The sequence below is a fragment of the Mastigoproctus giganteus genome, chromosome 2 (assembly GCF_048544385.1).
Source record: "Mastigoproctus giganteus isolate SK-2022 chromosome 2, ASM4854438v1, whole genome shotgun sequence".
In the NCBI taxonomy this organism is placed as follows: domain Eukaryota; kingdom Metazoa; phylum Arthropoda; class Arachnida; order Uropygi; family Thelyphonidae; genus Mastigoproctus; species Mastigoproctus giganteus.
Genome location: NC_143576.1, coordinates 22,451,096 through 22,464,378, shown reverse-complemented (window position 1 = coordinate 22,464,378; position 13,283 = coordinate 22,451,096). Strand labels below are relative to the sequence as shown.

The window sequence follows — 13,283 nt, the reverse complement described above, 5'->3', positions numbered from 1 at the left end:
TTTGTTATCTACATCTTGTAAGTCATTCTTCATAGGTGCAATATGTACTCTTCACTAGTCTGGTTGCCTATCTTTGAATCCTCTCTAGAAGTTCTGCCATTTTTAAGGTATGGTTTCCAGACCTGAATATAAAATTCCAAATGTGGATTGAGTCATAAGGGTATATGGTGCCCCCCAAGCCACATTGACTGATGGTGCCCCCTGCTACCGATGCAAAGCTTTCCATTTTTTAGAATAATTAAGTTTACCAATTTGCAGCAAGGTTTAGGGGTAATTGCCACTTCTAGGCCAGTGCCTACTTGGCCTTACCCTAAAACTGGCCTGGAGGGAGTGCAAATACGTTTGGATTATGGAATACCTTTTAAAGCAAAAATCAATTGCCACGAATGCATAAATACCATTAAGAAAATATTGCAAGTGGAGAATGCTGAAATGTATGAATACAGAGATGGCTGATCTAATATGGCAGAAAAATTATAGCATTGGAAAGTTACAGAGCAATGAAAAGAACTGAAGCTTACAAAAGCCAAGTTGATATGTAATAATTCCACATATAAGATTAGGGAGGCCACCCGGGTTGTGTATTAGAAAGCATTGGCTAAAAGGACAAAGAATGGGGACATAGAATTTTTCATGTATGTGACTACAAAGGAAAAAAACAAATCAGATAGGATCCTTGTTGTACTGGATGTGGAAAAGTCTTAGATAACCCAGCTGATGAATTGAATAAGTACTTTTGCATTGGTCAAGTGCAAAAGTCATAAGTGCAAGGAACAGACTGACAAAAGGCCCTTTATGTTGAGGAGAGGCTATGTAAGTAAGGCTGAGCCATGTGAAAGTAGTGATTTCGAAATTACAGATGACTGTTTATTAGAAAAACTTTCGAGCCCTAAAGGCAAGTTAGGCTCCTGGAGTTGATGGTATATACCCAATAATTTTGAGGGAGGTGGCTAAAGAGTGTATTGAACCATTGAGATTAATTATGAGGGCATCTTTGGACTCAGGAGAGATTCCTTTAGATTGGAGAAGTGCAATACATAAAGGCAGTTCTAAGAGTAAAGTCAATAACTAGACACTGGTTAGTCTGACTTCAGTGGTAAAGAAAATCTTCAAAACAATGATTAAGAGTGCAATAAAAGGACGTTTAGATAGAAATGGCATGACAGTTTGAAGAAATTCAATGGTCAATTGGATAGTTATCTACATGAGGAGGGAAGTGCATGATTTTTATTTTTTCATCTACTTTTTTAGGTCAGTGCAGTAAAATCCTGTGTCTTCCTTGCACTATACTAATACCAAAAAATTTAGACATTTATTTACAAATAATCACAGAAATACACTGCAGCTCACATGAATGACTTTTTATTGTGACTAACATTATGTAATAATGTGGAAAAATATATACCAGCAGCAAACAAATACGGTTGTGATACCATTAGGGTCTTCTATAATAGATAGTAATTTTGTTGGCCTTGCACTTTTCTGGCATGGAATATATTTTGAATGGCTTGTGAAAACTTAGTACTGTTGAGATTCTTCCTCTTGCTCAGGTTATGCATATGAGGGGGACATAAATTCAAATTGAGGAAGGATGGTTGCAGAATAGATGTGTGGCTTTGCCCTCAGCCAGTGGGTGTTTGATTGCAGGCACAAGCTTCCATCTGCTATTGTGGAAGTGGATAAATTGAATAAATTCAAGGAAGAACTAGACAGACTTTTGGAGGGGATGGATATGTGAAATGGGATGATTTTTTCTTTTTTTGCTGATGCTGTATAAGCTTGCTTTCTTGAATCATTTTTTGCCAATACAGGCAACCTCCATATAACATGGTACTTCTACAACATGGTTTTGCTCCAGCATGATTGATAAATTGTGGCAATCCTTGCACAACATGGTACTAATATAACAGTTTCGCTCTAACATGGTTAGAGAATTTTGGTAAACCTCGCATAACAGGGATAACAGGGTATTTTTGAGCTTTTTTTTTTTTTACATCCAATATAATAGCAGTGAAAACCATGCTATTATGTTGGATGTAATTTTTCAAAATTTCCATTCTTTTTGAATCCCTGCTGTAACTCGCAAGTCAAAAAAAATTATTGAGAAATCCATGTATGTATTTTGTTGGGAAATTCCCATGTTATGTTCTGTGCTATTGAACTTGTACTTGTGGAAAAAATCTAAATTTCAAAATTTTATTACTATTGAATAGTACACCAGGCCATCCAAACGTTGAAGTTATGTTCCTACTGCCACAGTTGTACTGAGTTAATACAGCTTCTTTCATTCAGCTGTTATATCAAGGCATTATATCCACCTTTAAAACTCATTCCATCAGAAAATCGTTAATGGATTTTGGAAAAATTTTGATTCCGAATCTATTGATGTGATAGAGGCATGGAAACATTTTTTTAATGTTTCCATGTGAACTGTAACGTGAATTGTGGACTGTAACGGAATCATAGCTCTATCGCTGAAAGAAGTAAAACCGTCAATGTTAAATGCATGTGGAAAAATGTATGGCCAGTGTCAGTTCATTCAGGAAATTTGATCAAACAGGCAGAAAACAGAATCAGTGCGATAGTAGAACTTGCTACGTCGATAGGAGGGGGCTGACTGGGCTATCTGGGTGGGTAAAGAGCCTGCCTGACAACCCAAAGGTCGCGGGTTCGAATCTGGCCTTGGGCTTGGATCAGAGTAGTGCAAAAACCTTGGGAGGTTCATAGCCACAGAAGCCGATGCGCCAACAACTAACAAAAAAAAAAAAAAAAAAAATAGGAGGGTAAGGTTTGATGATATGTCTTGTGAAGCCCTCGTGGGTAGCACAGTTCATAGAATCGCCCACACTGGCTGGAAAAGACCAGAGTTCGAATCCCATCGATGAAAGGAGGAATTTTTATGGGTCTTTTTCACAACGTGACTGAGTTAATTGGACGAGAGTAGCATGGTTTTTCTCCCTGAAACTCGGGGTTTTTTGTCCAGCAAAACAGAAAATCGACCTCAGGACACATGCGATTTATAGACAATATACACAGAGTTAACTGGAGTTAAATGAGTGGTGTATGCCATACTGCTGCTGAATAGGTAGTGAAGACAGATAGTAGCAGATGAATACTTTTATAAACAAGATAATGCAATACCACTCTGATATTACAGAAAGATGTTGTAATACCACACTAGTTTTACAAGATATAATAGTGTATTGAGATGACATAATTTTGCCCATAGAGGGAGTTATTAAGGAAATGATAACTCATGAGGGTAATGCAATATATGTGGCCACCACTATGCATGCTTTTCGGAGTCCACACATGAAAAAGGAATGTACTTACTATGGAAAGATTAAATAGGGATTCTGCTGCATTGTTTCTTAGGAATAATAAGAGACGTCTATAAATTCGAATTAACTTTTTATTTTAATAATTAACTGTAATGTAAATATCATATAGGCATAATCTAACCCTTTGAGTGGACTCCTGGTACTGTTTTCCATTAGCAATAGGTTGTGTGGAGAGTTATTTTATTTTTTTATATAAGATTGGAAGTTTTGCAAAAATGAAAATTTCATACATAAATGCTTTTTAAATATTAATGTTTGCCTTTGACTTGATTGCCTAACATTATGCATTGAAATTATTGTTAAAAATCAAATTAAAATTTATAAAAAATTAAAAATAAACTTTTCATTACTTTTTTCGATGCAATACTATTCTCTAATCACTTTATGTATCACTTGACTCAATTTCATGAACTTCTGGATCTGAATCCTAAAGAATTTATTCAATTTCAACTTTTGTAAGCCCAATTCATAAGACTAAGGTTAACAGGTGTGATTTTGTATTTTGAAGACTTTTTTTCCATGCTGTTATGTTATAAATTATGTCTACAGTTATCTGGAAAAATGCACATAAAAGATGGCAATATTTGCTGAAAACATCTCAAGGAAATTCTTGTATTAATAGACATTTTTTATGATTTTCATGTATAAGCTCTGAGGACTCTCCCAGAGCCTAAACATAAAAGCTGTAGATTTAATATGTACTCATGAGAGGTACACCAAAACTGGAGCCTGTTTATGTACTTTAACAACTTAACTCATATTGGTTTATTTTCTAAGCTGCTTCAGAGGGCATTGCATGTGTATCAGGAAGCTAATAGGGTATGGCAGTTTAAGAGTATTGCTGAGGAAATGACGCCTGATTCTCTTAATAAACTTGGAAGCTTAATGAATGATAGCCATAACAGTTGTCGGGATTTATATGAATGCAGTCATCAGGACCTTGATGAGTTGGTAGAAACAGCTCTGAAGGCTGGGGCTATAGGATCTCGACTAACAGGTGCTGGGTAAGTTTGTTATGCTATTTAAATCTTGCTTTATTTAAAACAGAAAATGTTTTCAAATAAAAGGAATTTAAAATGTACGTGCATCCTAGAATACTTCATTTTGAAGTAGTTCTTTGACTTTTCTGTATACAGACATCTCAGCCAGAAAAATGCTGTTAGTCCTTTTAAATTAAATAAGGTATTTCTTTAAAACTTGGGTAAATGTACAGAAAAAGCTTAACAAATACTAGAGCTGTAACACATAATTCATCATCATCTACAGTAAGTGGTTTGATTGTAGATGGTCATTCTCAGATAGCATCTAAATTAAATGAGTATTTTGCATCTACATTCACATATGAGGAGTTATTCAAGGAGGAGAAGGCCAGATGTTTATCAAACTCTAACAGGGAGTTAAATGATTTTTCTAATTACTGAGAGCAAAGTGGAGGAGAAATTGTTGAAGTTAAACATAAGAAAGGCATCTGGAGTGGATGGGATCTATCCAGTTATATTAAAAGAGGTGGCAAAGGAAGTTTTGATTGATTGATTTTTGATTTGGTAGTTGTTGGCGCATCGGCTTCTGTGGCCATATTGCACCTCCCAAGGTTTTTGCAGTACTTTGATCCAAGCCCGAGGCGGGAATCGAACCCGCGACCTTTGGGTTGCCAGGCAGGTACTTTACCCACTCGGCTAGCCCGGTCAGCCGGCAAAGGAAGTAAGCAAACCCTTAGCCATAATTATGAGAGCATCCTTGGACTTGGGGCGAAGTCCCCATGGACCGGAAATGTGCAAATGTATCTCCAATTCACAAAGGGAGGATCAAATGATGACATGAGTAATTACAGACCTGTTAGTTTGACTTCTGTTCCAGGGAAAATAATGGAGTCACTGGTTAAACAAGCATTGCAGAAACATCTAGACAAGACTGCAGTAATAATTCAGACACAGCATGGGTTTGTTAAGGGGAAGTCTTGTCTGACCAATTTGATTGGATACTATGATGTGGTCACAAAGGAACTGGATGCAAAAAATAATTTTGATATCATATACTTGGATTTCAGGAAATCTTTTGATACTGTTGCACATGGAAGACTGCTTAACAAATTGGAGCAGTATGGCATTGAGGGCAAGTTGCTGAAATGGATAAAGGGATGGTTGAGTGGGAGATGGCAGAGTGGTAATAAATGGACGCTGCTCTTTGTCGACTAATGTTATTAGTGGTGTCCCCCAGGGTTTGGTGTTGGGCCCATTGTTGTTTTATATATTTATCAGTGATATTGATGAAGGTATATCAAGCTTTAATATCAAAGTTTGCAGATGATACAGAGGTTGGCAGGGTTATTAATAACAGTAATGAAAATATGCTGCTGCAACAGGATCTGGAAAAGTTGGGCAGATGGGCTGAGTGGCAACTGAAGTTTAATATTGGCAAAGTACTGCATATGGATAGCAGTAACTAACCCTAGAGAAATGGACCAACTGGGTGGTGTTACACTCAGGGTAGTGGAGAATGAAAGAGACACTGAGATAACTGTGCAGTCAGATATGAAGTTTTCTGAGGAGTGCGGAAAGGCTGCCAGAGTAGGTCATGGGGTCTTGTAAATGATATACAGGAATTTTGCTAGCAGGAAAAAGGATGCGATTATCCCCTTGTATAAGGCAATAATCAGACCACACCTTGAGTACTGTGTACAGGTCTGGAAGCCTCATTTTAGGAAGGATATAGAGTTGGTAGAAACAGTGTATCTGTTTCTACATAAAGTAAAAGTAAAGTGCAGCCATTATCAACCCACTGCAGGATGGAAGCCTCCTCAACAATTCATGCTGAGGGAAAAATGGGCCATAATCTGCCACGGTGGTCCAGTGCGGGTTGGCAGATCGACCGTATTCAGCAGTCAGGGGCTCGAACCCCAGTCTACTCAAAGAGCGTGTGCTACTCGTGCTCCTACCCACTCAGCTACAGAGGCCAACATATCATCATCTTTTAAGGGCACAAAAGGTGATATAGTTGTACACGTTGGCACTAATGATATTAAGAGTAGGAGACCGGCAGAATTACTTAACAAGTACAGATCACTGTTGAACAAAAGCCGAGAATTAGGTTGAATTTGAAAGTGTCTGCAATTCTGCCCAGGCATGATAGAAGAGAGTATATGATGAGAGCCTTGTCGATCAATTTGGCCTTGGAAAGATTGTGCAAGGCTCATGGGATAGAATTTTTTTCAGCCTGGTCTTTACTTGCTAACAGGAGAGACTGCTTCTACAGGGATGGGATACACTTAAATAGAAAGGGTGCAAGAATATTTGCTGATGCTATCAAGGCAGTGTTAGGTGGGTCGGAAAACTGATAGCTTAGGGGGATACAAGGACTAATAGTTTAACAGTAGCCGTAGACAGAGGTGAAGGTGATTCTTGCACAACTTCTATTAGAATAAGGAGCGACCTGGAGCGAGGGGATGTGTTAGGGTAACTAGGAATAGGAGCGTGTATACCAGTGCTAGAAGTATAATAAATAAATTTGATGAATTTGAAGTGTTGGTCAAGACATCAAAGGCAGATATTGTTGGGATAGCAGAGAAGTGATGTCACATAGATATAAGGAAGCAGAACTGGAATTTGGGGAGTACAATGTGTACAGAAAGGATAGACAGGATAGAAAGGGAGAAGCGTATGGCAGATATAAGCTAGTCTGTAATCAGGTCACAAAGGAGGTTAGGCAGGCGAAGGCAGATTACGAGAAATCCTTGGCAAAAGATGCTAAGAAAAACAGCAAGGATTTCTTTACTTATATAAACTCTAAAAGGAAGGGGATGGATGCGATTGGTCCACTTGACATCGATGGTTCAACTGTTGATGATCCTGCTCAGATAGCCAACAAACTGAATGAGTATTTTGCATCTACATTCACACATGAGGAATTATTAAGGTTTGAAAATGGCAGAAGGTTATCAAATTGTAGCAGGATATTTAATGATTTTGTAATAACTGAGAGCAAAGTGGAGGAGAAATTGTTGAAGTTAAACATAAGAAAAGCACCTGGGGTGGATGGGATCTATCCAGTTATATTAAAGGAGGCGGCAAAGCAACTAAGCAAACCCTTAGCCATAATTATGAGAGCATCCTTGGACTCAGGGGAGGTTCCCACGGACTGGAGATGTGCAAATTTATCCCCAATTCACAAAGGGGATCGAAGAGTGACAGGAGTAATTACAGACCAGTTAGTTTAACTTCTGTTCCGCGAAAAATAATGGAGTCACTGGTTAAAGATGCGTTGCAGGATCATCTAGACAAGGCTGCAGCAATAATTCAGACACAGCATGGGTTTGTTAAGGGAAAGTCTTGTCTGACAAATTTGATAGGATATTATGTGGTTACAAAGAAACTGGATGCAAAAAATAATTGATATCATATATTTGGATTTCAGGAAAGCTTTTGACACTGTTGCGCATGAAAGACTATTGTACAAATTGGAGCAGAATGGTATTAAGGGTAACTGCTACAATGGATAAAAGGATGGTTAAGTGGGAGAAGACAGGGTGGTAATTAATGGGTGCTACTCTTCGTGGACTAATGTTATTAGTGGAGTCCCACAGGGTTCAGTGTTGGGTCCACAGTTGTTTTGTATATTTATCGATGATATTGATGAAGGTATATCAGGCTTAATGTCAAAGTTTGCAAATGATACAAAGGTTGGCAGGGTTGTCAATGACAGTAATGGCAGTGTGCTACTGCAACAGGATCTAGAAAATTTGGGGCAGATGGGCTAAGAAGTGGCAACTAAAGTTTAACCTTGACAAATGCAAAGTACTGCATATGGGTAGAAGTAACCCCAGAGAAACATACCAACTGTGTGGTACTACACTTAAGATGGTAGAAAATGAAAAATACCTGGGAGTAATTGTGCAGGCAGATATGAAGTTTTCTGAGCAATGCAGACAGGCTGCCAGGGCAGGTCATGGGGTTTTGTCAATGATATATAGGAATTTTGCTAGCAGGGAAAAGGATGTGATTATCCCTCTGTATAAGGCAATGATCAGGCCACGCCTTGAGTACTGCGTACAGGTCTGGAGGCCTCATTTTAGGAAGGATGTAGAGTTGCTTGAGCATGTATAGAGAAAGGCAACAAGATTGGTGAGGGGAACGAAGGGGTTCTTTTACCAAGAGAGGCTTAAGTTCTGGAAATTGCTGGAGACTAGGCACCTGCGCGGTGGTCTGATGGAGGTGTATAAGGCCTTGAATGGGTTGAGCACGCTGAATTCTGATGGGATCCTTCCACTTGTTCAGAATTACGAATCTAAGGGAGCATAAATTCAAATTAAGAAAAGACAGATGTGTAGAATAGATGTCTAAATTTGCCTTTAGCCAGCGGGTGGTTAATTGCTGGAACAAACTTCCATCTGTCGTTGTGGAAGTTGATAGGTTGAATAAATTTAAGGAGGAACTGGACAGGCATTTGGAGCGAATGGTGTGATTTTTTTTTTTTTTTTTGGCTGATGCTGCATAAACTCATACCCATGCTTTCTTGCATCACATGCCACTACTAGTACAGAGAAGGGCAACAAGACTGGTAAGGGGAACAAAGGGGTGCTCTTCCCAAGAAAGCATTAGCATTAGTACAGGCATATGATGCAAGAAAGCAAGCTTATGCAGCATCAGCCAAAAAAAAAAAAAGAAACTGCCATTTCACCCTCCATTCATTCCAAATACCTGTCCAGCTCAGCCTTAAATTTATTTAGGCTATTAATTTCCACAACAAAGGATGGAAGTCTGTTCCACCAATTAACTACACTCTGGCTAAAGGCAAACTTCTGCACATCTATCCTCTGCACATCTGTCTTTCCTCAATTTGAATTTATGCCCTCTCAGGTGATTATTCTGAGCAAGAGGAAGAATCCCATCAGCATTAATCATGCTCAAACCATTCAAGGCTTTATGCACCTTGCAGTTGCCTAGTCTCCGGACACTGTAAACTTTTGTTCCATTCACTAACCTTGTTGCCCTTCTCAGTACTCGTTCCAACAGCTCTAACGTCCTTAAAATGAGGCCTCCAGACCTGTATACAGTACTCAAGTCGTGGCCTGGCCATTACCTTATGCAAGGGGATAATCACCTTATCCCTGCTAGAAAAATTCTTGTATATCATTAGCAAGACACCATGAGATACCCTTGCAAACCATCTGCACTGCTCAGAAAACATCATATCTGCCTGCACAATTACCCCAGGTCCTTTTCGTTCTCTACCACTGTCAGTGTAGTACCACAGAGTTGATATGTTACTCTGGGGTTATTACTTCCCATATGTAGAACTTTACATTTGTCAATGTTAAACTTCATTTGCCACTTCTCAGCCCATCTACTCAATTTTTCTAAATCATGTTGCAGCAGCAGATTGTCATTAGGGTCCTTACCGACCCTGCCAACCTTCATATCATCTGCAAACTTGGACATTAAGCTTGATATGCCTTCATCAATATCATTTATAAATACAGAAAACAAACCTTGAGGGACTCCACTAATAACATTAGTCCAAATATATGATATCAAAGTTATTCCCTGCATCCAGTTCAGCCGACCGGGCTAGCCGAGTGGGTAAAGTACCTGCCCGGCAACCCAAAGGTCGCGGGTTCGATTCCCGCCTCGGGCTTGGATCAAAGTACTGCAAAAACCTTGGGAGGTGCAATATGGCCACAGAAGCCGATGCGCCAATAACTACCAAATCAAAAAAAAAAAAAAAAAAATCCAGTTCATTTGTGACCACATCATAGTATCCAATCAGATTGGTCAGACAAGACTTCCCCTTAACAAGATCATGCTGTGTCCGATCTATAACTGAAGTCTTGTCTGTATGATCATGCAGTGCTTCTTTAACCAGTGCCCTCATTAATGTTCCTGGAACCTAAACAGGTCTAATTGCTTGAGTTGCCCTTTGATCCTCCTTTGTGAATTGGGTCACATTTGCACATCTCCAGTCCATGGGTATCTCCCCTGAGTCCAGGGAAGCCTCATAATATAACTGGTTAGATCCCATCTTCCCCCATTGCCTTTTTTATCTTTATCTTCAACAATTTCTCCTCCACTTTGCTCTCAGTTATTACAAAATCATGTAGCTCACTAACAGAGTTTAATTCACCTCTGGCATTCCCTTCCCTGAATAACTCGTGTGAATGTAGATGCAAAATACTCATTTAGTTTGTTAGCCACCTGAGCAGGATCATAAACAGTTGAACCATCAATATCCAGTGGACCGACCTGATTCATCCCTTTCCTTCTAGAGTTTACATAGGTAAAGAACTCTTTGTTGTTTTTCTTTGCATCCTTTGCCAAAGATTTCTCTTAATCTGCCTTTGGCTGCCTAATCTCCTATGTGACTTGGTTACAGCCCAGCTTATATCTATTATAGGTTTCCATGTCACCCATTAATTTATCCCATGCATTTTTCTTCTCTGCCACATCTCATTAGTTCATCTGACATCCATTTAGGCCTAAACCTTGAACAATATTTCTTAATTGGTACTTAAAGCCTAGTAGCTTCCAAGATAAATTCTTTGAATGCTTCCCTTTTTGAATTTGCTGTTGGTAACATGATAGCATCAGTTGGTCCCACCGTATAGAATTTAAATACTGTCTCAGACCACCGTAGTTGCCTTTACAAAAGCAAAAACCCTTCCATTTACCTCTGGTAGTAATTACCCCTGATGGTAATTAAATCTTTAAATAAATCCCACTTCAGCACACTGTGATCACTGCCTCCTAGTGGTTCCTTTATCTACAGATTCTTAATGCACGAAGAATCACTACTGAGAATCAAATCAAGAGTATTACTCCCTCTAGTTGCCTCCCAAACATGCTGATGTAGAAAACAATCCGATAAATCCACAAAAACCTTGCTAGTATGTGAGTGACCAACCCACAAATTCCAGTCAATATCTGGGAAATTAAAATCTCCCATTATATGATTATCTGATTTACTGGCCCACTCTGTTTTCCTGTACAGTTTCTTATTATACTCATAAGAGTCATTAACTCTATAACACACTCTTACTCTCAATTTTGATCTCCCAATGCTTATGTCACACCAAACTGACTCGACACTGCCGCTGTCCAGCGATGTTGACTGGCTTCACTTCCTTGGATTTTGTGTGTTTCTTAACAAATAACATAACCCTTCCTGTACACATTGTATCTGTGTGACACCACGTCTCTGATATCCCAACAATATCTGCCTTTGATGTTTTGAGCAATACCTCAAATTTATTTACCGAACTCCTAGCATTGGTGTATACACAAGTTATACATGCACCTGTTCCTATTCTTAGCTACCCTAACACAACCCATGTGTTTACTTGTACTGCAATGACTCCCAGCTGTCTCTGAAATACCCTGCATCTTTTTCTCCAGCTCATTCCAATAGAAGCAGTGCAAGAATCACTTTCACCTCTGCCAGTGGCTACTGTTAATCTGTTAGTCCTTGTAATGCTACCCCTTGAGCCTTGCACAATCTTTCCAGGGCCGATTTATAGAAAAGGCTCTCGTCATATACTCCCTCTTATCATGTATGGGCAGAATTGAAGACTAAAATACCAAATAGTGTAGCACTGTAGGATTATAAATACAAAAGATTACGTGAGAGAGAGAGAGAGAGAGAGAGAGAGAGAGAGAGATTGCAAGGCTATCGACTGTATACTGCAGTTGTCAGCCAACCTTGTACATCAAAAACTAGCAAAATCGCTTGGTTTTGGGTTTTCTGACACCAATTGCAAACAGGACATTTGTAGTCCTACAGGGAGCACTGTATACACCATTTTTATCCAACACTTCATTTTTGCCAACACAAATTTTCTCTAACCTAACTTTCCACATGATTTAGATTATATGGAACCAGTTTGGCACTAAACGTTCATAGAGCTGTGATGGCAACTAATAGAAATTCAAAGTTTTATTTAATGTAGTACAACGTTCCTTCAAAGTTTGGGTCAGAGAGTAACACTTAATAAATTCTTAATTGAGGCCACATAATTATTGTCAAATGACTTGAAAAGTCCATGTAATTGATATTTATTGGAAACTTTTTTTTTTTTTTTTTTTTTAATCAGGTGGGGAGGATGTAGTGTATCACTTGTACATTCTTCCAAGGTAGATGACTTTATAGTGCAAGTTAAAAAACAGTTCTATGTCAGAGTGCCTACGAGATTGGAAATGATGGAATACAGCATATTTCCTACTCAACCAGGAGGTGGAGCTTGCATTTATATGGTTTAAAGTCTGTATAGAACTATTTATAGTTACATGTTAATATGCATATCTTAGGAAGAACTGATAGTTTGGCAAATATTTTGTTTGAAGCTGGCAGTTACTTTTATGAAACTATATAAATTTATTTTTTAAAAAATAAAATGATTTTAGTTGGATACTGCTCTCTGCTGATATTTTGTGACTACATCTATTTATTTTATTAATTTCTACAAGTAGTAAAGATTTTTAGAAACTCATTGTTCATATCTGTAAGATTAATTTTAAAATTTATAGTAATCTTTTAGTGGTTCATATACATTAGAAATATGAATTAGTATTTCAGTTTATTTCCTATACAGGCATCCCTCGTGTAACAATTAATGATTTTGAAAATCATTTTCCATAGTTATGTAATAAGGATGGATTACATTGTGGATCAAGGTAATGGACCTTTCTTCACAGATGTACTTTTTTTATGTTAATGTTTAACTATTTAAAATTGTAATTGAATAAGAATGTAATTATATTTAAATTAAATATAATTGATTATAATGATACACACATTTGTTGTTAAATAAAATGACTACTACAAAACAAGTTTACATTCATCTAGATAAACAGTTTATACTTTGCAGTGGCCATATGGTCAGAGGAGTTTGATCATTTAGAAATAATAGTTGTTCTCGCAGAACAAATTACTGTGTGTGTGTGTGTGTGTGAGAGA

At 38.2% G+C, this 13,283-nt stretch overlaps 1 protein-coding gene across 1 annotated transcript in view; it reads left to right on the top strand.

Moving 5' to 3' along the window:
• Galk (N-acetylgalactosamine kinase) overlaps positions 1-12,664 on the top strand; it is a 75,631-nt gene extending 62,967 nt beyond the window's left edge. The window contains exons 6-7 of the mRNA XM_090390378.1: positions 4,119-4,345; positions 12,421-12,664. Of these exons, the coding sequence (XP_090246504.1) occupies positions 4,119-4,345; positions 12,421-12,586 (393 nt within the window). The 3' untranslated portion in view covers positions 12,587-12,664. The remainder of the gene's footprint in view (positions 1-4,118; positions 4,346-12,420) is intronic.
• Positions 12,665-13,283: the final 619 nt, after the last annotated feature.